Source organism: Capricornis sumatraensis, chromosome 3 (genome assembly GCF_032405125.1).
Source record: "Capricornis sumatraensis isolate serow.1 chromosome 3, serow.2, whole genome shotgun sequence".
Classification (NCBI taxonomy): Eukaryota; Metazoa; Chordata; class Mammalia; order Artiodactyla; family Bovidae; genus Capricornis; species Capricornis sumatraensis.
The window spans coordinates 104,631,798-104,659,436 of record NC_091071.1 but is presented as its reverse complement, the minus strand read 5'-3'; the positions used below and the strand labels follow the sequence as shown (position 1 = coordinate 104,659,436).

Here is a 27,639-nt window from a genome sequence, read left to right as displayed (position 1 = left end):
CTTACATGCTCATCCTGGAACATTCTTTATAAAGATCCTTGAACAAATGTCAATGCTTACTTTATAGATTATTTTCTGGGCACAGAACTGTAGAAGGCTTTGTGCTTTCTCATGCTTCTCTCAAGCACCTTAACATTCTTTCCAGCCAACTCAACTGAAGAAAGGAAAGAACAAGTCAGAATCACAAGGCCTAACTCCTTCATCCCAGGGCCGTGCCTGCAAGATGAGGAGAGGAGGTTGGGGCCATGCCTCCATTTTGTCAGTGATGTCTAACGTGGCTCCCAACAATATGGTAGCTCTATTTTTAGTTTTTTAAGGAACCTCCAAACTGAAAATGGATTAAAGCCCTAATTATATGACCAGATTGGAGAAGGTAATGGCAACCCACTCCAGGACTCTTGCCTGGAAAATCCCATGGATGGAGGAGCCTGGTAGGCTGCAGTCCATGGGGTTGCTGAGTCAGACATGACTGAGTGACTTCACTTTCACTTTTCACTTTCATGCATTGGAGAGGAAATGGCAACCCATTCCAGTGTTCTTACCTGGAGAATCCCAGGGACGGGGGAGCCTGGTGGGCTGCCATCTATGGGGTCACACAGAGTCGAACACTACTGACGTGACTTAGCAGCAGCAGCAGCAGCATATGACCATGCTATAAAATTCTGGAAAACATAGTCAGAACACTCTTTGACATAAATCAAAGCAATATCTTGTAGGGTCTATCTCCTAGGGTAATGAAAACTTTGTTTTATTTGTGTTACTTGAAGCTTATTTTCAATTAAGAAATATAAAATGATTATTGTTTGTACATAGATTTCTTATTTGTTTAGATTATTTATCTCAGATGTATATTCTGAATATAACCATATGTTTTATACATATGTCAAATTTAAAAGTGATATTCTTTTTCTTTATGCAACTGCTCAAAATTTTAATCAGCTCTTCTATTTCTGCACTTGGACGAGGGATTTAAGATTTGTCATACTGCAGGTCATATTTTACTTCAATATACATGTTTTTTGAAAAGGCAAAATCCCTCAGGGCTGTGTGATTTTCACTATTGTGTGTAAGTTCATAGCCAAACACAACTGAATAAATCATGGGACACATTTTCCTCTCCATGTCTGAAAAATGCAAATTGTTATAGGCCAGTTGCTCAGAGGTCTTGTCATATCTCAGATGTCTTGTTTACAATTTGTTTTTCATTTTTCCCAGCATAGCCAATTCAAGTTACATTTACTTGTTATTCAGATTCTTTTCAGTTGTCTGCAAAGTTCGCTTTAACATGTGGAAAAACTATTCTTCCTAGACCATGCCTTCCTAAATGCAGTGACTAAAGTTTATAAACATGCATGTGTCTTAGTATGCAAAAACTGCTGTCCTAAATTCCCAGGGTCAAGAGGGGGAAATGCTGTGCTGCCACAACCTTGATGACTTGTTCTACTCACATCCAAAGGAATATTAACAAATTGGAGAGATTGTAGCTAAGTGAAGAAATGCATTTGCCTTGTGATTTTAGGATCACACATACCAGTGCATACCATAGAAAAGGGTCTTTTCAAATGTAGGGCAGGAGCCCAAGCTTGGGGTCACACAGATCTGCAGTTTCATTCTAGTCTATCACACACTAGTTGTGTAACTTGGGTGTGCATTGTAACTTCTGTGAGTTCCATTTCCCTCAACTGATAAAATGAGCAAAGTAGCCCCACTTCATGGGAGTGTTATAAGGAACAGAAGGAGGAAGACACTTATCAAGTCACCAGTGATGTAAGATAAACCAACTGGCTCGCTGTTTAAAAAAAAAAAAAGCCTTCATTTGCCTTGATTTGTAGTGTGATGTAAATACTCCCACCATGGCTGATTTTAAATCATAAATGATTTAATGACCACCTGGTAAAATTCCTGAATATTTAACAAGAAAACAAATACAGTGCAACACCACTAGCCTTTAACAAATGGTAGTAATTATTTCTTTTTATTTATTTGTTTTTAATTGGAGGATAATTGTTAATAGTTATATTTTGTCTTCATTGATCTAGAAAAAAATGGCTGTTTGGCAAAATTCTATGTAGATGGAGAAATGAAAGCTAAGGGAAGAATATTAATTTATATAGTTTAAAATATTAATGATTTCAAATAATAAAAAAACTACCTTAACAGTTTTGAAAATGGGCAAAAACTTAGAAGAAAAAAGAATGTTAATAATAAGAAAATGTGTTAATCAAATATTTTAAAATTAAGAATAAGGATCACTTTGTAAGAAGTTCTAGATTGATTAAATTTACTGTTAGCTTTTTAAGATTGGTTAGAAGAGGCGCCGCTAGTTTGGTCTTACATTCTTTAATATACAGGAATAAATACTAAGTATAAAGTTGTGTATACTTGACACCTAAACAAATAGAAACTGACAGCCTACATTTTAAAACCCAGTGTTTGTGCAAAAAATGCTTTGTTTTCTTTTTAACTAATAACTGTTTTAGATCATTAAAAACAGATTTTATTTTTTTAATTGAAGTGTAGTTGATTTACAATGTTGTGTTAATTTTGGGTGTTCAGCAAAATGATTTAGTTATATACATGTTATATACATTATATATAATTATTATATATACTAATATATTATATATATGGACTTCCCAGGTGGTGCCAGGGTAAAGAATCTGGCTGCCAATGCAGGAGACACAAGAGACCTGGGTTTGATCCCTGGATAAGGAAGGTCCCTTGGAGTAGGGAATGGCAATCCACTCCAATATTCTTGCTGGGAAATCCCATGAATAGAGGAGCCTGGTGGGCTACAGTGCATAGGGTCACAAAGAGTCAGACATGACTGAGTGACTGGGCACATAATGCAGTATGTGTATATATAATCTGAATATATCATCAGCTATATATATATAAACTGTCACATAGTCAGTTATATATATAAAACGTTTTATATATGTTCTTTATATATATATACACACACTATATATACACATATATATATATATATGTGTATACATGCTTTTTCAGATTCTTTTCCCTTGTTTGTTATTATAAAATATTGAGTACGGTGCCCTGTGCTATACAATAGGTCCTTATTCGTTGTCTACTTTATATATACTAGTATGTATATGTTGGGCTTTCCTGGTGGCTCAGGCAGTAAAGAATTTGCCTGTATATGTTAATCCCAAACTCCTGGATAGATCAAAAATTAAAATATAATTTTAACTGATTAAAATTAGTAAATAATTTTAAGCAATTAAAATCTAAAGATTTAAAAAGTTTCCTACGATCATATATTTTTTGAAATAGTAACCATGGATTTGGGTTTTGTATTTTGTGTTTTTAGTAATAGTAAATGTTCACATGCATGGTCTGGGATGCTGGGCAGGGAGTGGCATATTGAACCTGAATCTGTTCTAGAACATCTAGACAGCTGGAGCCTGCAAATGACCATCATGTCACAGTGAGCATCTCAGTGTACAGAATACTAAACTGTGGGTGATTCAGGAGGAAATTATCAGAATTAAAGATGATTGATTAGTCAAGCTGTGCTGAACGCTGCACTTCCCATGCACACTGACTGTGCCTGAGGAGACAGTCCTGGGATGGCTCACCCAGGAAAGAGTGTGGGAAACCAAAGGGCTTTTTGGTGACTGTAGGCTGACTTCATTCAGTAAAACTCTGTTTCAACAAGAAATGGGGCACCACATGCGAATGGTGAGAAGATGAGAGTACATTTTATTCTCTTTCACAAAGTGACAGAAATCATCAGCACTGGAATTATCAACATGGTATTGCCTAGAATAGCAGGTCTGCACACGCAGGGCTCGGGGAAAGAACTGGTGGACTGGGTACATTACAACCTCAAAAGTATTGCCCTGCCACAGTGAGAGATCCTTAGTGAAGCAAATGCAAATACTGTTTCTCTGGGGAGGGACATGTCTCTTCCTAAATGCATATTACTATACACATTTACTGCTTCTAGAAATGTACTGGATATGCTTGAAAATACATTCCCAGGGACTAATTAAGTGACATGTTGGAGTCTGATCAGATTTGAGGAAAGAGAGAAAGACTTCACTTTCTTTCTCTTGCTTGTGGAAATTAGATGATTTCTCAGGGTTTGAGTTGCCTCTGTGGTGATTCCAAACCTAGTAAAGGGGCAAACATAACAGTGATAAACGTCTTTTTTCAGGCTCTTATTAAATATTTAGGTAAAGAGAAAAGGAGGAAACTATTTTTTTTTTCCCATTGACACAAAATGTGATTACTTGCTGTCTTTGCGGAAAGATCGATGATCAGCCTAATGGATGAGGCCAGCTAGTGTGTTTATATTTAGGATGCAAAAAGAAAAGTGAGAAAAGTCAATGGGTAGCTCTTTTATCTGTCCATTTCTTGAAACTTTCTCATAAAACTAATTCATTAATTAAAAGATTTGGCATATTACAAGCTAATGTTGGAAGTTATTGTTGTTTAGTTGCTAGATCATGTCTGATTCTGTGACCTCATAGACTGTAGTCTGCCAGACTTCCCTGTCCTTGGAATTTTCCAGGCCAGAATACTGGAGTATGTTGCCATGCTTCCTCTTCCAGAGGATCTTCTTGACCCAGGGATCAAACCTACACCTCCTGCACTGGAGGATTCTTTACTACTGAGCCACCAGGGATGCCCTTGGAAGCTTTACCCAGACAGTATATTTCAGGGATTGTAGGGGCAGAATTTCCACAGATAGTTCAGTGCTCCTGCTTTTATTAACTTCACTTTTACCTCTGTATCAGATTTTTTTTTTTCATTCTGTAAGTAAAAGCCAAAACTGAGGACAATATTTAGAAAGCGAATATATATTTAGGATGCTTTTTCAAGTTATTTTTTTAAATGTCTTTTTCTTCTGAGCTTATACTTAGGTTGTGAGCCGAAGAATTGGAAACATGAAAAATCCTAGTTTATTAAAATCCTGGATTTGGGGCTTTTCTTTTAGATGAAACTCTGCCTAACTTGAAAGTATTAATATTGAGTTAGATATATAGGCTTTGAAACATAATAATTATAATGATACCAATCATTTATTACATGTGTATTTTTACTTGGAATCACATTTTATTACTGATCCTCAGAAAAACTCTACAAGTCAGCACTTTAATTATCTGTTCCTGTAGGTGGGAAACTAAGGCTTGGAAAGTTGAGGTAATTCATCCAAGTTGAGATTGCTACTAAGAGATGAATTGAAGATTTCAAGAAGGGCCAACTGATGTAGAATCCACTTTCTTAACCACTAAGTTATATTTTTGTGCCATATTTCACAATTTCACACTGCTTGTGTCTCAAGGTATACAGATTGACCTGTTTTTGTGCAGATGGTGGCCTGGGATCTTGGAGTAATCGACCCCTTTGTCTTTTCTGCCTGCAGGCCCCTGGGGAAGGTGTACAGGAAATTGTGGGCCAGGCGGACGCCAGAGTCGTGCCCTGTGGTGTTTCCACTCTGAGGGGTGGACGAGCCACCTGTCTAACTGTGATGAGCACAACAGGCCTCCGAAGGAAAGGAGCTGCTTCCGAGTCTGTGACTGGCACAGAGACCTCTTCCAGTGGGAGGTTTCCGACTGGCACCACTGTGTACTCGCTCCTCCTGACCTGGGCCCAGCCAGGCCTCGGGTGGCAGCGTGCGTGACCGCCCAGCACGGGTTGCAGCATCGGACGGTGCACTGTGTTCAGAAGCTGAACAGAACCATGGTTGTGAATGAGATATGTGAACACTTTGCCCCTCAGCCCCCCACGGAACAAGCGTGCCTCATCCCTTGCCCACGGGATTGTGTGGTGTCTGAGTTCTCGCCGTGGTCTACGTGTAGCAATGGGTGTGGGAAGCAGTTACAGCACAGAACTCGCTCAGCTATCGCCCTCCCTCTCTATGGAGGGTCACAGTGTCCTAACTTGACTGAGTCAAGAGCCTGTGATGCCCCCATTTCTTGTCCTCTTGGGGCAGAGGAATATACGTTTAGCCTTAAAGTTGGACCGTGGAGTAAATGTAGACTGCCTCATCTCAAAGAACTTAACCTAAGTGGAAGAACCGTTCTGGATTTTGGCTCTGAGTCGAAGGAGTTGGTCCCTTTTAGACATCACAGTTACAAGGCGCATCACCATTCCAAGTCCTGGGACATAGAGATAGGTTTTCAAACCCGCCAGGTTTGGTGTACAAGGAGTGATGGAAGAAATGCTGTGTTAAGGTAGGAAGTCTTTGGTGTTTATATCGTGATTCACCTAAATATTTTACAGTGTAATTTTATAAAAAAATTTCTTCATGGTTTTCTACAGTGGGAAAATTGTAATCAGGTTTGGTATTTGAGTTTTTAAGTTGCTCTAGAAAAGCTTTCAGTGTCAAGTATAAAAAATTTTGAGTCTAGACCAGAAGTACACTGAACTCCAGAGTAATTAATAGTGCGACTGTATAGGACAAGTCATCCATTTTCACATTTTATCATCATATCAGTTGCTAAAAACATAGATCTTGTACCCTAAGTGCTCATCAAGAGATGAATGGATAAAGAAGGTGTGACAGTAGAGTACAGCTCAGCCATAAAAACGAATGAAATTCTGGCATTTGTAGCAACATGGATGGTCTCAGAGGCCAATATGCTAAGTGAGATAAGTCAGAGAAAGACAGATACGGTATGATATCAATTATATGTGGAACCTTAAAAAATACAACAAACTAGGGAATAAAACAAAAAAGAAGCAGATTCATATTTGGAAGACAAACTAATGAGGTTACCAGTAGGGAAAGGGAAAAGGCTAGGGTAATATAGTATTAGGGGGAAAAAGGGTTATTATGGGATTACATGAAATCATATGTGTAAAATTTTTAAAATTGTAAAGCACTATTGAATTTAAAGACTCATTCTTTCTGTAAAAAAATTGTTTTTTTTGTTACTACAGTAATAAAAATACTAAGTGATATATTATAATGACAAAATTTAATTCTCAAATTTAAGATATAAGCTATATAAATTTTTTCATTTAAACTGATTTTTATTTGTTTACTTTATTTTGAGGATTAAGCAGATTCTTTTATTTCTGGGTTGTAGATGTTTAATAGTAATAATAATACCAATAAGTTAATCCAAGAATGTTTTCTTTGGCATTGATTTGATAGAAACATTATCTCGCACAGTAATAATTAGAAAGACAGATTTTAGAGAGAATGGACTAAAACTTTTAAAAGCAATAGTTTAGGCTGCAAAATTATTTGTAATTGTTTTACTTTACACTGTGTTATAATGTCATGACATAAACCATAAAAGTATATTTAAAGTAGTATCTGTTTACTTTTCCCTCAGAAGTTCTTAAGTGTTATCATGGTGTATTGCTAAATTTCTTCCAAATTAAGATGGCTTTCAATAGTTGGAATTATCAAACAATGAAACACTCATGGAAGGAATTAATCATTATCATCAGTTGCTGTTTTCTTAGGATCCACAGCTGGCTCAAAGGACTATCTCTGCTATTTCAGAACAAAGTAACTCGATGATTTTTTTTTTTTTTCATTTTTTTCCCCCATTCTGCTTTACAAATGTGAATATTTTGTCTTTGATGCTTCATTCTGATTTATGCCATATAACTTGGCAAGTCCATTGAGGAGTGATTTTCTGCCTTTTATTGCCTGCCTCTGTGAAACAAAAGATTAAGCAGATGATTGGGGTGATTATTGTCTCAGTATGTATGTGGGATCTGTACAAACATTGTTAATATTCTCTATTGGAATATTACATAGAATGTTTTCAGCCTATAGTTGGCTTTTTTTTAACTAAAAAATGTTGGCTTTTTTCTGTTTTTTAATTAATTTCTGTTTAAATTAATAGATTTTATTTTTTTTAGAGTGATTTTGGGTTTACAGAAAAATTGAACAGCAAATCTAGAGCTCCCATGTATCTCCTCATCACTCCCTCTCCACACATATACCGTTTCATACACACACCTTGCGTTAGTGTAGGTTGTTTAGTACATTTGATACAACAGATGAACCAATACTGATACATTACTGAAACTCATAGTTTACATTAGAGTTCACTGTTTGTGCTGTACATTCTGTGAACCTGGACAAGTGTATAATGGCGTGTATACAACAGTACTATATTAATACACAATAGTTTCACTACTCTAAGAATCTTCTCTAGTGTCTCTACTAATTCTACCCTTCCTCTCCCTAAATCCTTGGCAACCAGCGATCATTTTACTATCACCTCCAAGTTTCAGCAATTATATTTTGAAAGTAGTTTCTTCTAGTTTTTGATCTGTCTTTTCATTCTCTTAACAGTGTCTTTCACAGAGAAGTTATTTTTTATCTTAATGAATTCCAATTTATCAATATTTCTTCCATGGGTTGTTCTTTGGCATTATATCTGAGAAAACATTACCAAACCCAAGGTCAACTAGATTTTCTTCTATGTTATCTTCCAGGAGTGTTACAGTTCTGCATTTTACATTTAGATCTATGGTCCATTTTGAGTCAGTTTTTTATGAAAGTCTTGTGTTCTGTATCTGGATTTTTCTACATATGGATATTCAGTTGTTCTAGCACCATTTGTTAAAAAGACTGACTTCTTCATTGAACTGCCATTCTTTCTTTGTTCAAGATCAGTTGACTGTATTTGTGTGGATCTGTTTCTGGGCCTTATATCATTATTCCATTCTTGTATTTATCTATTCTTTGCCAATAGCACACTGTCTTAAATGCTTAATCTTTATAGTAAGTCTTCAAGTTGAATAGTGTCAGTCCTCTGAATTTATTTATATTTAATTATTGTGTTGACTTTTTGGAATTCTTGCCTTTCCATATAACCTTTAGAATCAGTTTGTCTGTATTTACAAACCAATTCACTAGGATTTTGATTGGAAATGCTTGTAATGTATAGATCAACTTGGAGGAACTAACATCTTGATAATATTGCATTTAGTCATGTACATGGAATGTTTCTCCATATATTTAAAACTTCTTTGATTTCTTTCATCAGTTTTGTACTTTTTCTCATGTAGATCTTATATATATATATATATATAGTTAGAGTGATACTTTAGTATTTTATATATTATTGGTTCTAGTGTAAATGTATTATGTTTTTACTTTCAAATTCTAATTATTCATTGCTTTTATATAAGAAAGCAGGTGACTTTTTATATTAACCTTATATTAACAAGGTTAATATTTTATATTAACCTTGTTATAATTTATTTGTTCCAGGAGGGTTTTTTTCTATTTTGGTTATTATTGCCATTGTTGATCCTTTGGAATTATCTATGTAGACAAGTGTGTAATTTGCCGAAAAGACAGTTTTATTTCTTTCTTTCCAATATGACACATTTTATTTCATTTTTTTGCTTATTGCATTATTTAGGACCTCCAGTATGTTATCAACTAGGAGTAGTGAGAAGGGACATTCTTACCTTACTCCTAATCTTAGTACAACATCTGATTTCTCACCATTAAGTGTGATGCTAACTACAGGTTTTTTGCTAATATTCTTTAGCAAGGTGAAAACTCTTCCTATATTCCAAGTTTGCTGAGAATTTTTAATCATACATAAGTGTTGGGTTTTGTCAAGTGCCTTTTGTGCATATACAGGTATGATTATATGATTTTTTTTTACTTAGTCTGTTGATAGGATAGATTACATTGATTGATTATCATATGTCAAACCTATATTATATACCCAGAATAAATCATAATTGGCTATGATGTATTAGTATTTTTATATGTTGTTGGATATTATTTGCTAATATTTTACTGAGAATTTTTGTGTATACGTTCATGAGAAATATTAGAGAGTCTTCTTTTTTCATAATGTCTTTGTCTAGTTTTGGTAATAGGATAGTGCTGACCTCATACAATGAATTGAGAAATCATGTCCTCTGCTTTAATTTTGAGAAGTAAGTGGTCAAGAATTGATAGTATTTTTTTCCTTCTGGGGTCAGAAAGATCCCATGACTGAGCAACTAACACTTTCTTTAAATTTTTAGTAGAATTCAGCCCATCTGGGCCTGATGGTTTCTGCTTTGGTAGGTTATTATATTGATTAAGTTTCTTTAATATATATAGATCTATTCAGATTATAGATTTCTTCTTGTGTGAGTTTCAGCAGATTGTGTGTTTTAAGGACTTGGTCCATTCACCTAAGGTAAGGAATTTGAGCACGTGAGCTTGTTGATAGTATTGTTGTATTACCCTTCAGTAGCCCTGGGGAGTTTCAGCGGTAGTGATGACCTCTTGTTCGGTACTGTTATTAGTGCTCTGTCTTCTGTCTCTTTCACTCACTCTCTCCTCCTTCTGTTCTTCCTTTGCTCTTAGTTAACCCATCTAGAGGTTTATCAATTTTATAGACTTTTTCAAAGAAACAGCTTTTGGTTTCAGTTATGTTCACTATTGATTTTCTGTTTCTCATTATATTGATTTCAACTCTAATTTTCAGTATTTTCATTCTGCGTATTTGAATTTAATTTTCTAGTATTCTAAGGTAGAAGTTTAGTTTATTGATTGTATATAATTCTTCTTTTCTAATATGTGAATTCAGTGCTGTAAATTTCCTTCCAAGTGCTGCTTTTACTGCATTCCACCATTTTTAAAAAGCTCTATTTTCATTTTGATTTCATTCAAAATAATGTTTAATTTCTTTTGAGATTTCTTCTTTGCTCATGTATTATTTAGAGATGTTCTATTTAATCCTCAAGTATTGAGTGTTCCACAACCATCTTTCTGTTTTTGATTTGTAGTTTAAGTGCATTGTGCTATGAGGGCATACTTTGTATGATATCTTTTCGATTTGTTAACGTGTGTTTTATGGCCCAGAAATATGGTTTGTTTTGGTGAATGTTCTTTATAAGCTTGGGAAGAATGTGTATTCTGGTGTTGTTAGATGAAATATTCTATATAAATGTCAATTATATTCAATTGATTGGTGATGCTGTTCAGTTCAGCTGTGGTCTTTCTGATTTTCTGCTTACTGTATCTGTATGTTACTGACTCCCAGAGTCAGCAACTCTGGGAGTTGGTGATGGACAGGGAGGCCTGGCGTGGTGCACTTCATGGGGTCACAAAGAGTCAGACACGACTGAGCGACTGAACTGAACTGATGTTATTGACAGAGTGGTGTTGAGGTCTTCAACTATAATAACGGATTCATCTATCTTTCTTTGCTGTTCTATTAGTTTTTGTCTCATGTCTTTTGATGCTGTTGTTAGGTGCATGCATGACAAGGGTTTTTATGTCTTCTTGGAGAATTTACCCCACTAGGGTGTTGCAGTGCCTCTCTTTATTCCTGATAATTTTCCATGCTTTCAAATCTGCTTTCTTTGGAATTAATATAACTATTCAGCTTCCTTTGATTACTGTTAATATGATATTTTTTCTCTATGACTTTACTGTTTAATCTGTCTGTATCTTTTTACTTAAAGTTAGTTTCTTATAGACAACATATAGTTGTATTGTATTTATTTATCCACTCTGAGAATTGCTATATTTATATCATTGATATTTAAAATGATTATTGTTATAATTGGATTAATAGCTACTACATTTATTGTTGTTTTCTGTTCACTGCTGCTGCTGTTCTTTGTTCTGCTTTTTATTTTTTGTTTTCCCATTTCTCTATTTTTATTTAATATTTTATAGTATGCCATTTGTCTCTTTTAGTATCAATTTATATTTTTTGAAATCATTTTCAGTGGTCACCCTATGGTTTGCCATGGAAATTTATAACTAATCTGACTCACTTTCAAATAGCAGTATAACAGGTCACATAGTGAAATGCATTATAGAGTATTCCCCATCCATTTTCCCCATCCCTTCAGATACTGTTGTCATTAACTTACCCATAACCTATCATCACCAAATAACATTGTTATAATAATTTTGAACAAATTATCTTTTCTCAATTAAGAAGAAATAAAATATTTTATTTTACCTTCATTTATTCCAATAGTTCTTTGTGTAGATCCAAATTTCTGAGTATCAACAAAATCAGTAAATAAGATATAATAAGGAATAGAAGAGAGTTTTACTCAAGCCAAACTGAGGACTACAGCATGGGAGATACAGATTTGAGAAATACTTGAATTGTATTCTACCAGACTACGAAATGGAGGAGATATGTATAAATGAAACCACAAAATTGCATAATTTATTTGTCAAGAATTGGAGTTGGAGCTGTCAAGAAGTGAGGGTGCTTGATAAGTAAGTTTGCATAGTTACCAAGGGGGAACTTGAGACTGTACCTGGCAGCTGATAGCAGATATATATATATTTTTTTTTAGGTGGGTAGTGTTCTTAAGTTTGATATATTTCAGAAAACTCAAGTTTTCAGTGATGCAGGAACGTGGCTGAAACCACGTTCATAATGGCCACCTGGCTCCAGTTTGGATGCCTGAGCCATAGTTACTTCATTTTTATTTTTAAAGTATGGTCATGAGCTATATTGTTTTCATTTCTCCAAAGAGCTTCTTTTAGCATTTCTTGCAAGGCAAGTCTCCTGGTGAACAAATTTCCTGAATTTTTGTTTGAGAAAGTCTATTTCTCAACTTTTGAAAGATAATTTCACTAGATATCAAATTTAGGTGGTGGTGTTTTTTCTTTCAACACTTCACTCTCATTTTGCTGAAATGGTTTCTGAAAGAAATCTGATGTAATATTATCCTTGTTCCTCTCTAGGGATTATTCCACCACCCCCATTTCCATACCCAGCTTCTCTGAAGAATTTTCTCTTTTTATTTGATTTTCTGCAATTTGAATATGGAATACCCAGGTGATATTGTTTGTTTTGTTTTGTTTTTGTTTATCATATGCTATGTGTTCCCTGAGTATCCTGGTTATGCGGTTTGGTTGTTTGTCATTAATTTTGGAAAAGTATCATTGATAGTCACTTCAAATAATTTTTCTGTTCCTTTCTGTTTTTTTTTTTTTTTCCTTCTAGTATCCCCATTAAATGAATGTTACACCATTTGTAATTGTCTTATAGTTCTTGGATATTCTGTCTTTTTCACTCTTCTGTTTTCTTTACATTTTAGTTTTTGGAGTTTCTATTGATGTTTTTCAAACTCAGTGATTCTTTCCTTACCTTTGTCCAGTTTATTGATGAGTCCCTAAAAGGGCATTCTTCATTTCTGTTTCAGTCTTGATACCTATCAGTTCATTTTGATTCTTCCATTGAATTTACATATCTATGATTGTAATGCCCATCTTTGGTTGCACTTTGTCAATTGTTTTTTTTACTTTAGAGCCTTTAGCATATTAGTCATAGTTGTCTTAAATTCCCATAGTTGGGATAATGCTAAAATTTTGCTATCTCTGAGTCTGAATGGGGTGTTTCCTATGTCTTTTAAACTATATTTTGTATCTTAGTTCACATTTTGTTTCCTTTCTTCTGTGGAAAGCTGGACTTAATGAACTGAGTGTAGGGAATGGAGATAACTAGATTTTTAGTGTGAAGTTTTGTACCTACCTAGCTAGGAGTTAGGTCATGTTTGCTGATGCTATAGGTGTTAAAGTCTAAAATTTTCCTCTGGTGTCCTTGTTTACCCTCTTCCTTCTTTTTCTAGGGGAGATTCCTTAGAGAAATCTCCCTAAATCTAGGACATGCAATTCTTTCTGTTTTAATCTCCTTTTATTATGCAAGAGACTTATTGATGATATGTCAGATTTTGAGGAGAGGGGGAGTGTTTTCTAGTCCTGTGATTATATCTCAATCTTTTATTGAACTTGTATCCCGGCAACATGGTCTTCACAAACACTCCTCAGTCCTTCTTCCCCTAGAAGTAAAACAGGAAGTCTGGAGGGTAGTGTTGAATGTTTTCCTTCCAACAGGCTAATTAGGCTTGGTAAAATCCCAGCTGATTAGGCTTTGGTAAAATAGTTTCCTTTGAGGACAGGCTTTAAAAAAAAATTCTCTGTGTTTATTTCAAAATGGCTAGGATTCCCATTCCCTGCTGGGAGCATTTTTACCTTCACTATGAGAACCTGGTAGGACTTCTGAAAGCACAGATAGAATATCTACTAGGACTCTCCCGCTCTGCCCCAGAGGTTTTAGCTGAAAAGCTTGTCCATACTCAACCACCAGAAATTGGTCAATTTCAGTTCACGTTTTCCTACCCTGGTACTGACGCCAGTGGCAGTTTCTGCTTCTGGTGTGCTCTTCCAATAGTAGTTTGTGGTACCCTGTATCTGCCTTTGTCTCTTCAATGTTTGGAGCCGTCATCTGCCTTGTGACTACAATTCTCTGATGGATCTAAGATTTTTAGTTTGTTCAGTCCTGTTTTGAGGACTGAAGTGATGCCTTCCAAGCTGTTCACATGCTGAAATGGGAGCCAGAAGTCATCCTGTTCTCTTTTGAGTGTGTGTGTGTGCTCACTCAGTTGTGTCCAACTCTTACGGCCCCATGGACTGTAACCCGCCAGGCTCCTCTGCCCATGAAGTGTTCCAGTCGAGAATACTAGAGTGGGGTGCCGTTTCCTACTCCAGGGAATCTTCCTGATCCAGGGATCAAACCATATCTCTTGCATCTCCTGCATTGACAGGCAAATTCTTTACCAATAGTGCCACTTGGGAAGCCCTCTCTTTTGAGTACTAGGCAGCGTATCAGACTGAAGCAACCTTTTTAAAACCATTATTCCATGAAATTGATTGTATTCATTCCATTTAGTCATTGAAGCATTATAAATTGACTCACAGACTAGGGAAATATGATGTTACTAGACTTACTAGGAAATACAGAGTTCAGTGGGGACATTTCTGTTTCTCTCTCTTCCACTGTAATTAACAGAAATATCCTACAGAGCTGTGTGGTTGAGTTATTGACAATATTGTCTTATTTGTATCAAACCTGATGAACTATGTAAACATAGTCCACAGACTTTTTGCCAAAAAGGCTCAAATCCATTTCTAAAAAGCATACATTTTTTCATTTTGTGGCTCTGGTTCATTTAAGAAAATATTATCATTTATATGTGACTGTTGACTTCTAGGATGAACTTTGTTTCCCTTAATAGGTATAAGTTTTCCTTAAGTACAGACACCTTTTACTCTGTACTTGTTCCACCTTTAGATGACTTTTATTTTGGTGTACTCTCTGATACTGTAGGGACAAATGTCATTTTGCTCCCCCTGTTTTGATTACGGCAATGTCTGGCTGTCCTGGCATTTAGAATAGGAGGACCTCATCTTTACTTCCATAATGCATGCTCCTCCTTGTGCCTTGCTGGCATGTCATTTTCTTCACCTAGGACACCACAGAGCTTTAATTAATGTCCTTTAGTAGCTCTCTCATTGATTTCTTTAACTTTTGATAATCACATCAAGCAATTTCCCCTTCAGAGTTACGTGTGCAATGTGATAGGCGGTTGTATTACTCAAGGTGCCACTCTGCTCCCTCATCATTGATTTGCCTCTTGGGTTTAAAGATCTTTTGTTTTTAACTGTCTCATTGCATATCCTTCCTTTTTTGCCTTTTATTTCGACAGGACTATCTCTAAGGTTTCATTATTACATTTTAAAATAGCTATCCTATAGCCTGATTGCCATTCCTTTTCTCAAATATCAATGATACTGTTATTGAGCTTTTTATAAAGCCCTGACTTAATGAAATGAAGTAGTTTTCTCTATTCAGGTTTTTTTTTCCTAATGCTTCACTTTGTTTCTTTTACTTTTTTTTTTTTTTTTAAGTAGAAGGACATCTGAGTTAGGAATTCTGATCTGTAGACTAGACATTTTGTTCATATGAATAGGAAAATGATTCTTATGTATTGTTTGGATGAATAAAATTCAGGTGAATGAATTTTACTCTTATTTTAATATAGAGGGAAATTTGGCATGGACAGTCTTTTATAAGCTATGATCATTTGATTTTTGTTAAACATGCCTTAATTTCTCTGACCACTGTGCTTGAATAAATACTTTGATTTCTCCTGAAAAGAGTTTCTGAATAAATTTTAAGACTATAAAGGAAGCATCATTTCTAAAGCTCAAATATTATCGTTACTGTGTTTGTTTGCATTTTATCTCTACCACAAAAGTAGATTTGGAAAGGAATTTTCTATTTTTATAGTCCCCCAAACATAAAAAATGCAGACCCAAAACGAAAGAGTTATTTTCATACTTTGTTCTTTGAAAGCAGTAGAGAATGTTTTGGTGGTAGGAATGAAAATGGAAGAAGAGTGAGAAAAGAATAAATTTAGTTTGTTGTTTTTCTCCAATTTTAAGTTTTAGATTTTCGTTTTCCCCTCCTCATCTTTATTGATTTAATTTTTTAAATGGTGTGTCATATGTCTAAAGCCAAGTGTATACATAAATTTAAGTTCAAAGAAGTGTTACTCCATTCAAATTACTTTCATCCTGTCTTCTACTTCTTGTAGCTAATGTACTTTCTTGTTTTCCAGCTTTTGCTGCTTGTATTTCTTTATATTTTCTCTTCTTTCTTACACAAAAGAAAGCATGCTATCTACTCTCTTTGGCTTTTTTTTTTTTTTTTTACTTAATATTATTTACTGGAAATTGTTCCACATCAGTTACTGAGTTATTCAAGGTCTTCTTCCTTTTTTGACACTTGCTTAGATTTTTGTTGGACTTCCCCTGGTGGCTCAGACGGTAAAGCATCTGTCTACAATACAGGAGACCTAGGTTCCATCCCTGGGTCGGGAAGATCCCCTGGAGAAGGAAATGGCAATCCAATCCAGTACTATTGCCTGGAAAATCCCATGGACAGAGGAACCTGGTGGGCTACAGTCCATGGGGTCACAAAGAGCCGGACACAACTGAGCGACTTCACACTTCACTAGAATTTTGTTGACTCCCTAAACCACTTATTTGAACAAGTTTCTATGCGTGGCCATCTTGGAGGTTTCCAGTATATTTTAATTACAAATAATTATTTGACAAGTAAACTCTGGATCATGTATTTTGATACTGTTGAAGGTATATCTTTAGGATAAATTCCTAGAGGGTGATAGCTGGGTGAAAGGATTAATATATACAAATTTTGTTAGGTTTTGCCAAATTTCCCTTCCTGGAAGTGATGCCATCTTAAATTCCCATCAACAAATTTACAAAGAGAGTGTTTTGTCAAGCTTTTGGAATTTTTGCCAATCTGAAATATGAAAAATGATATCATAATTGTATTTCTCTTAATATGTATGAATTTGAACATTTGCCCATATATTCAGGGACCACATTTCAGTTTGAAAATCATCTATCTGTTTTGTGCCGGGAGCCAGCGTGAGGAATCCTGCCTGTGGCAAAGGTCATGAGGGAGGAAGCCTGACAAAACACAAGGGCGTGATCAGGCTTCAGGGGTTCCCCCTGGAATTTCCTGAGCATCTACCCCCAAAAAACAGAGTCTGCCTGCTTTACTGTGTTATGCTTTCCACCTACTCTTCTGACATTAACAGGGGGCTGTCACCCCACCACCTTTTTCTGGAAAAATTTAATTTAGAGCTTTTAGATAATAAATCTTCTGGGCATAATAAGAGTGTTTCAATCCAAAAACCCCTCTGATGGCTTTTTAGCCTGCCTGCCAGACTCTTACAGCTGTGCATGTGGATTGCTTGAGGCCTCCCGACTGCGAGAGGCACAGGAAACTTAAAACATCCTAGGAATGTAGGGGCTTCCGAGGAGTCAAAGCCGTTAGAATAGGACTGATTAAAGGTTTCATTTGTTGAGCCAATACATGCTGCCATATTTTCATATCTTTTGTTTGTAGATATAGTTGGTATATAGAAAAAACAGATAGTAGCCCTGGCATTAGCAACATTAGATCTTTGAGTTAAGTACTTTTTTTTTGTTATAACCCACTGCACCTTTGTTCTACAGGAATGTAACTTTATTTAGTACTTTGAGGGTGATGCAGAGTAAAGAAAAAACACTTCTAAGGAGAAAGAGTTTTCTGGTTGATAGACATTTATCTAGGGAGAGAGCCGTAAAAATGTTAACAGGCCTCTTGGCCAGAAGATAATGTAAACCACCTGAGACCTTTTGTATACGGGAAGGTATGCAAAAAGAAAGCCTGGTCTCAATGAGGGTCAGGACTGCTGCCCCTGCATAACTCTGCATATTCCATTATTTCTTTATGTACAACTTGGGGTATATAAGCTGATTTTAAAAATAAAGTCTTGAGTCTTGCACCGATGTTGGGCTCCCCCATGTCATTCTTTTCTCCCCTTTCCCGGCTGAATTCCCATCTGGAGCGTGTAGGCTCGCCAAGTCTACTTACTTGCCCTGGCTTCTAAGATCTACGCGAGAGGGAGCCCAAGGTTGGGCACCCTCCGCTATTCAAGTGGAGGCCGGCGGCTTAATGTAGATGGTGCAAACCTCTTGTCTCGAGGTTTTATTAGTTCTCCATGTAAACCAAGTTATTCAGCCTCTTTTTCTCCACCAATGTTTCCTACTACACTATCCGTTTCTAATCTCTCTCTATATCTGTAGTTAAATAAGTTTTTTCCCAGGACACCGACTCCATCCCCACTTTGAGTTCCCTGGATCCACCAGGGCTGGACCCCAACAGTTTTGTTTGCCTGCATTTCTATAGGAAGTTTTGTCCAACGGGTTATTTCCAAGTCTTTGTATCAATAGTTAAGGATATTAGCGCTGAATCTGGGGTATGTGTTTTCACATTGTCTTTTGGTTGTCAATTTGTGTTTCAACTTTACTTATGATATTTTTTATGTAAAAGGTTAAAATTTTTTCTAAGTAGTCATATTGGTCTCTCTATATAATTTATTGCATTTAAAGTTTAGTTATGGCCTTTTCTACATCCAGTTTGAATGTATTGATGGTTTCAAAGTGCTACTAATATTTATGCCAGGACAAATGGGTAATGTGGGATTTTCCCAAGCCATCTGATTATTATGTCACCCTACATATGATGCACTTTGTGCATAGACCCTAGATAACCACTTGGCCATGGGTCCTATGTGTGTGTAACACTACTCTTTATTTATGAGCAAAATATAAGGAAGAATGTCAAAAGGGAATACCATAACTAAAACTTAGAATACAGAACACTAAGCAGCAAAGAAAAGAAATAAACTAGATTTCTCTGTATATCGAGATTCATAGATATCCAGGATATAAGTATAAGGTGTGAATACAAGATTCTAGAATGCTATGGGTAAATATATTTTTTATATAAAGGTAACTGATAGTTACAATTAAATACAGTCCCAAGTTACAATAGTGGTTTCTTCTGGTACTTGAAAAAGGGAGTCCTGGTTATGGTTTAAGGGGAGTTAAGCTATATATTAACATCTTATTTCTTTGAAAATAATTTGAAGCAAGTATGACAGTTAAAGCCAACAGATCTAGATTAGGATGGGGTAAATGTATATTTTAAGAAACATTATTCTTTATATTTTCAGGGACTTTTCTTCTCAAAATAAAGATGAAATAATACCTCAAAAGTGTATTCATGATTTTGGTAGATTACAGTGAATGGTGTCGGATTCGTGATCTCCAAACAAGATTTAACTTCAGGACCAGGGACCAGGCTTGATCACTCAAGAACTTTTGTATAGCAGAGTTTTATTAAAGTATAAAAAGGGACAGAGAAAGCTTCTGACATAGACATCAGAAAGGGAATGGAGAGTGCCTCCAATCCCTAGTCTTAGCAAGGGAATTATATACTTTTTAATTGGTTATTCAGGTCAGTTCAGTTCAGTTGCTCAATCGTGTCCGACTCTTTGCAACCCCATGAATCGCAGCATCCCGGGCCTCCCTGTCCATCACCAACTCCCAGAGTTCACCCAAACTCATGTCCATCGAGTCAGTGATGCCATCCAGCCATCTCATCCTTTATCGTCCCCTTCTCCTCCTGCCACCAATCCCTCCAGCATCAGAGTCTTTTCCAATGAGTCCAAAGTACGGGAGTTTCAGCTATAGCATCATTCCTTCCAAACACCCATGACTGATCTCCTTTAGGATGGACTGGTTGGATCTCCTTGCAGTCCAAGGGACTCTCAAGAATCTTCTCCAACACCACAGTTCAAAAGCATCAATGCTTCGGTGCTCAGCTTTCTTCACAGTCCAACTCTCACATCCATACATGACCACTGGAAAAACCATAGCCTTGGCTAGACGGACCTTTGTTGGCAAAGTAATGTCTCTGCTTTTCAATATGCTATCTAGGTTGGTCATAACTTTCCTTCCAAGGAGTAAGCGTCTTTTAATTTCATGGCTGCAATCACCATCTGCAGTGATTTTGGAGCCCCCAAAAATAAAGTCTGACACTGTTTCCAGTTTCCCCATCTATTTCCCATGAAGTGATGGGACCAGATGCCATGATCTTCGTTTTCTGAATGTTGAGCTTTAAGCCAACTTTTTCACTCTCCTCTTTCACTTTCATCAAGAGGTTTTTAGTTCCTCTTCACTTTCTGCCATAGGGTAGTGTCATCTGCATATCTGAGGTTATTGATATTTTTCCCAGCAATCTTGATTCCAGCTTGTGCTTCTTCCTGCCCAGTGTTTCTCATGATGTACTCTTCATGTAGGTTAAATAAGCAGGGTGACAGTATGCATCCTTGGCATACTCCTTTTCCTATTTGGAACCAGTCTGTTGTTCCATGTCCAGTTCTAACTGTTGCTTCCTGACCTGCATATAGGTTTCTCAAGAGGCAGGTCAGGTGGTCTGGTATTCCCAACTCTTTCAGAATTTTCATCTCTTATTTCTACTTGTCAGAACATATAATGTTTACATATTACTCTTCTATCCATGCTCCCAGCCCCACTATAATCTTAGATTTACAGTTATATTTGTTACATGTTTACCACAGCTTGTTTGTTCTGAGTCAGATTTCCATGGTACCTACTGGGCCCTTTAAATATATTGGTTTAGGTCTTCTTTTTGTATAGGCTTATTGAGGATTAGAATATTAATTTTTTCCAGCATTTTGATTTCTTTTTTCCCAAGTATATGTAATATATATGTGTTGGACCTCCTTGCCTCCTTTCCTACTTTCTCTGACCTATTTTACTTCTTGTATTTCATTTTATTTCTCTTTGTGTTTTCCCCCCTATTTTCCTTCATTCGAATCTGTTTTATTTGAATTTGTTCTTTCTTGGGCATCTTGTAATACAGTATTCATTTTTTAAATGATTTTTTTCCTTCTATTTTCTTTTGAGTTCAGTGAATTCTTATTCTTGTTTTAAATCCATTGTGGTCTTAGTTTTTATATTTCTACTTCAAGTTAATTTGTTGTTGTTTAATATCTTTAAATGTTGAGGATATTTACTACAGAGTCATGTGTTTAATGATAGTGTTTTTCTACTTTGTTTCTGGTTATTTAGAGCAAATTTCTTACCTATAGAAAATTTTTCACACTTAGAATTTTGGTTGTAGTTTAGAATGAATGTATTATACTTTATTTCTGTTTCTATTCATTTCCTGAACATGCTTCTTATTTAAAAAATGTCCTCTTATGCGAGTGCTGCCTTCTTTTGTGATATGTCATTTGTGGGCCTTGTTGCTGGTGGTGGTGGGGAAAGTCTGATGTGTCTTATTTTACCTTTTATTGTGTGCAGGATCCTTAATTTCTTCCATTCCTTATTTTCCTTCCTTGCCCCATCTCCATAGACTACCAGCCATTCTTTATATAATTGTCCTTCAAAGGAATAATTCTCCAAGCTTGCCCTTTCCAGACATGCATACTTTTGAGCTCATCCTCCGTATATCTGCTAGGACTATCTCTGCTAGGACTACCAAATTCTGACCTGCGTTTTGTGTTTTGAAATTTGATGAACTTACTTTTTCTGGAAAAGATTTTTCTGTGGTTCATCTAAGTCTTTAACTCCTCTGTATTTTCTCTCTCTCTCTCTTTTTTAAATTGAAGTATAGTTGATTTAAAATGTTGTTTTAGTTTCAGGTGTATGGCAACACACACACATATGTATATATTTTTTTCAGATTATTGTCCATTATAGGTTATTACAAAATATTGTGTATTAATTACAATATTACAAGCTATTACAGTATTATAAACTATTGGGTATAGTTCCCTGTGCTATGCAATCGGTCCTTGTCATCTATTGTATCTGTAGTTAGTGTATGTCTGTTCACCCCAAACTCCTAATTTTTCCCTCCCTCAACCCTTTCTGGAGAAGGCAATGGCACCCCACTCCAGTACTCTTGCTGGGAAAATCCCACGGACAGAGGAGCCTGGTAGGCCGCAGTCCATGGGGTTGCTAAGAGTCAGACACGACTGATCGACTTCACTCTCACTTTTCGCTTTCATGCATTGGAGAAGGAAATGGCAACCCACTCCAGTATTCTTGCCTGGAGAATCCCAGGGAAAGGGAGCCTGGTGGGCTGCCTTCTGTGGGATCGCACAGAGTCGGACACGGCTGAAGCAGCTTAGCAGTAGCAACCCTTTCCTCTCTGATAAACTTCCCAGGTGGTGCTAGTGGTAAAGAATCTGCCTGCCAATGTAGGAGATGTAAGAGATGTGAGTTCAATCCCTGGGTCAGGAAGATCCCCTGGAGGAGGGTGTGGCAAGCCAGTCCAGTATTCTTACCTGGAGAATCCCATGAACAGAGAAGCCTGGTGGGCTACATTCCATAGAGTTACAAGGAGTTGGACAGGACTGAAGTGACTTAGGCCACATACATGCAACCATAAATTGTTTTCTATGTACGTGGATCTTTTTCTGTTTTGTATATAAATTCAATGGTATCATTTTTTAAGATTCTATATATAAACAATGTTAGTTGTCTTTATCTGTCTAGCTTACTTCACTTAGTATGATAATCTCTGTAATCATTATTATGGGATCTTTTAGAAGACCTGTCCTCTACTTTCTGCACCCAGTAAATTGCATCTGAAGGGGGTCAATGGATATCTGTTAGAATAGTGTCTGTTTACTTGTGATTTGAAGGTAAAGGTGTGTGTGTGTATGTTTGTGTATTTTTATGTGTGTGTGTTCTCTTTATCCAGTAATGGTGAACACAACAGTAATATGTGGTTTGTTTCACTCTTACTATATTTTTGAGGGTAATGGTGGTAGGAGAAATTCAGAGTTAGGTAGCTACCATTGTTCTCCAAACCTGAAGTCAAGATAGACTTTTTTTTTTTTTTAAATACAACTTTCAGGTCTTATACATTTATTTGAATCTCTAACAAGAGCTCACACACGGATCAACTGTAAATATAATTTTGGGTTAAAAGCCAGAGAAATTTAATTTTAGTCTTGGCCATTCTGTATTCTTGCTGTGTGCCCATTAGAAAATCACAACATTTTTGGGGCATGAGTGTCCTTTTCCATAAATTGAAAGTAGAAGCTAAGACCTTCAAATGATTACTGATATTGCTTTCATCCCTAAGCATTCACAAATATATGCCAACATATCATTCTTAGTACTCTAAGAAATTTGGAGAAGGTAAAATCCATTTTATTCTGAGACTTATACTGCACTTTAAATTCTGTTGAATAATGTTTTCTGGTAACAGGAAATGAGCACAATACTCAAAACATTCCCTTTTGATATAATATCACTCTCAAGGATATTTCTTCTCAAGAATGTAATATCTCAGTCTGTGTTCTGATCTCTTTATCTGTAGAAAAGTATCTCTATCCCACAGAAGCAACTGAACAGTGTATTTAAAATAGAATTTCGTGTTGCTATTTTAGCTCTAGTGCATGATTTTAGTTTTATTATCTATTGAATACTTTAAAATGATATAAATCATAGTAAGAAATTAAGAGGCATTTTAAGAGCTCAGCTTTACTCTATGGAGGATTAGAAGAAAACGACTTATATATCTCAATCAGAGGCTCCCATTAGTAATAAATTCTAGCCCAACATAAATGCCTTTAGTCATATAAGACATAAATTATCTCAGGTTACTGTGACCAGGAAGGGCATTTAGAAAAGGAAACTCATAATCTTCCAGTTAAAACTTCTCAGGAATTGTTAATTATTTTCATGATAAGTTAAAACTATTTCTTAAATTTTCAAAGTTGGTTTCCAGACAAAATTTAAAAAACTCAACTTTTTCAATTGTATTTACTCATTGAATCATATAGGTAGTAGGCAACTTACTTGTAGTCTAGTTTCTGAAGTGGCCAGGGATTTCACATACACTTGATATGTGCATGTTTTTCTTGTTCAGGTTATTATTCTTACTTTCTGAGCTATTCCTATTAGTTTGACTGATGGGAGAAAAATGGAACCAGTTTGGAGTCAAAATCATTAAAAATAAATAGCATATATTCGATCTGGTTTCCCAAATCTATTCTCTCTTAAGCCTATCTGGGTTCTGGTTCTTCTCTCTCCATTTTACCATTCACATTTTATTCCCTGGTGTTATTTTCACAATGTGATCTTGAAATCATTCTCTATGTTAGAATTTGTAAGCCCTAGAAGCAACTGTTCTCTGCTTATTATGCTATAATTTGGGTAGCTGCTACCATATGGATAGCAGTATTTTTGCTAAATAATTGGAATATCTGTACATTTGAACAGCACCCAGTTTTATTAAGCTTGCTAAAGTACTTTCTTAGTTAGTTGCAATTGTACTTCTGTAAAAATAACCTTTTAACTGTAAAGTGTATTTTGTAAGTACTAAAGGCTATAAACAAATATTACATAATTTAGAACAAGCATAATGAAAATGAAAATTCTTTCACAATTCAATATTTCACTCATCCATTTTTAATTACTTCTAGCCAGTGTTTTTCCACATATAGGGAAGATTTAGCTCTGTGGGAATATGTTGATTTATTGACCAGATAATAATGTGGCTTTTGCAAAGCGTTGTGTCAAAGGACTTTTTCAGTTTTTGTTTAAATATGGCAAACCGAACATAACCATTTATTACTGCTGTATTCTGGAACCCCACTTAAATAACAGTAAAGGAATTACAAAGGCATGAACTCTCAAGGAGAAATATAATAGAAAATGATATAAAAGTTTAAATGAAATGTCAGCAAATAAGGGAAGCTGGAAAGTAGATGGATGTGTGGTGGGTTACCTAGCAGGGTGGAAAAAGCTGAATGCTCCCCCTTCAGCTGGACGAGCTGCCAAAAGCAGACCAGTTTACATGACACAGCTGTATCAGGCACAAAGCCATTTTCCTGTCACATTTTTGCCTCTTCCATCACACACAGAAAAATATTTCACCATCCTCTTTGCAGTTATACAGGAGCCATTTGACTGAGCTCTGGCCAGTGCAATGTGGGCAGGAGTAACATAAGCCATTTACAGGTCAAAATCATAAATCACTTTGGGCTATCCTCTTGCTCTCTCTACCTTTCTACCTAAAGGTGAACTTGGAAGCCACATATTCTAGATGGTGAATTTATAAGATGAATACAGGGGCTTCCCTGGGTCCAGTGGCTAAGACTCCATGCTCCCAGTGCTTGGGGCCTGGGTTCAATCCCTGGTCAGGGAACTAGATTCCACAAGCTGCAGCTAAGAGTTTGCATGCCACAACTAAAGTTTGAAGACCCAGGGTGCCACAACTGAAGAATCCACATGCTGCAATGAAGATGCAAGATCCTGCCTGCCACAGCGAAGACGTGGCAGAGCCAAATTAGAGAGAGAGAGAGAGGGAGAAGGGTATGAACTGAGTTCTTAAGTCTTTAGGTAGAAGAGAGTCTTCTAGGAAGGCTGATAAACTGCATCAAAGACCAAAGTGTTTGTAAAGGGAAAATGAACATTTATTTTGTTAAGTCATAGAGATTCCAGGGTTTATTTGTTACCAGAATATAGCCTATTCTACTCTGACCAATATAAGATTCTTAGAAGGTTTAAGAATTATAGGCAGTAGTAAGCAACTCTGATAACAGATATGTTCAGTATGCCTAAAAAGTATTCCCTTCTCTGCAGAACATAGTCTTAAGTATGAAACATTGTCCTCTGAACTTGCAGGTTAAGTGAAAACCCATCCATAGTGTGTGAGTATTCTGACAGCTCTTTCTCTAATCAGTTTTCATAAAGATGATGACTGGCTCTATACACACAGTGCAAGAGATAGCAGAATTCTTATCTTAGGGAAAATGTGAGCCACAGAGTAAAGACTGATGGAGACCAACATTTGATGGTCTCCAATAAAGTAGTCTGAGTTCTGCATAATCAGCCAACAGATATGTTTCAGTGAGCCTCACCTGTGATCAAAGAGCTTCCCATCTGTGCTTATGATACTTCATTTTACTTCATAAGAGTAAAGGATCATTAAAGTTAAAAAAGATATATAATATTGTCAAAGATATTAAATATTTCACTCATGAAATAAAAGTAAAATAATATTAAAATAAATTAGGAAATAAGAAAAAATGTTTGACATTAGAATTTGATTGTATGTTTAATTTAATTAAAAATGTTAAAGATAATTGAGGAAATCTCTTTGAAAGAAAAACAATACTGAAAATAGGGAAAAAACAGAATTATATAGGTTAAACAAGGACAAATGAGTTTCGTGTTGATGTTTCCAAAATAGGAGGTCCTTCCTATAAAATGCCACATATGAAAATATATATCAAATTGAGTGATGACCTAAATAGGAAATCCAAAATATAAAAGTTCTCTAGAAGGAAAAATTATGAGAGTGTAACTTATGACATATGGATAGGAGAAAAAAAGTTTTGTACATGGTGAAAAAAAAAAAGGCACAAACTATAAAGGGAAAGACTGAAAAACAAACTACTGCATACCACAAAAAAACACTATATACAAATTAAAAATAATATTATGAGAAAAGTTATTTGTAGCATAAAGAAGAAACAACAGGTTACTATGTAGAATTTGTATTTCTCTCTCTGTATTTACTTTTATCACCTATAATGTGTGTAAGTTTTCATCTTAAATAAGAAAAAGTCATCCCACTGGAAAGATGTATTAGTTTCCTATAGATTCTATAACAAATTGCAACAAACTAAGAGGCTTAAAACAATGTAAATGTACTAACTTATAGTTTTGGAGGTCAGAAGCCTTAAGGTTAAGAAATCTTGGAATGAAGATTTATTCTGTTTTTCTCTGGAGGTTCTAGGGGAGAATCTATTTTCTTGCATTTTTCCTGTTCCTAGAGGCTACTCACTTTCCTTGGGTCATGGCCTTATGTTATCCCAACCTCCGATTCTGCTGGGCTTCCCAGGTGGTGCTAGTGGTAAAGAACCCACCTGCCAATGAAGGAGCACATAAGGGACGTGGGTTCTGATTCTATTATCACATCTGCTTCTCTGTCTCTGGCCCCTTTGCCTTCCTTTGGACTCTTTTATAGTTACATTGGGCCCATCTGAATAATCCAGGATCATCTCTTCCTCTCAATATCTTTAACAGTTGTATCTGCAAAGTTTCTGTTGGCAGGTAAGGTTCACAGCTTAGACGTGTTCACAGCTTTCAGGAATTAGGATATGGACATCTTTGGGGGACCACTAGTCTACCTGTCACAATGCACAAATAATATGAATGGTAAATTCATAGGATAGAAATCTGAGTAGTCACTAATGATTCAAGAAAAATATAAATACAGCTCAGTGGTAACCTGGAAAAAACAAATACAATTACTCAACATTTGGGAAAAAAATAAGTCTAATAATGACAAGAATTTTTAGCATGTAGGAAAGGAAAAATATCACAATACCTATTATATTGCTTTACATGAATATTTATGGCCCAACTTCAGGCAAAAATACTAGGGAATT

General features: G+C 35.9%; 1 protein-coding gene across 1 annotated transcript in view; it reads left to right on the top strand.

Annotated features, from left to right (window-relative positions):
• The window catches only part of THSD7B (thrombospondin type 1 domain containing 7B), a 910,123-nt gene that overhangs the window by 207,257 nt on the left and 675,227 nt on the right, over positions 1–27,639 (top strand). Inside the window, exon 2 of the mRNA XM_068968986.1 lies at positions 5,393–6,203. Within this exon, the coding sequence (XP_068825087.1) occupies positions 5,393–6,203 (811 nt within the window). The remainder of the gene's footprint in view (positions 1–5,392; positions 6,204–27,639) is intronic.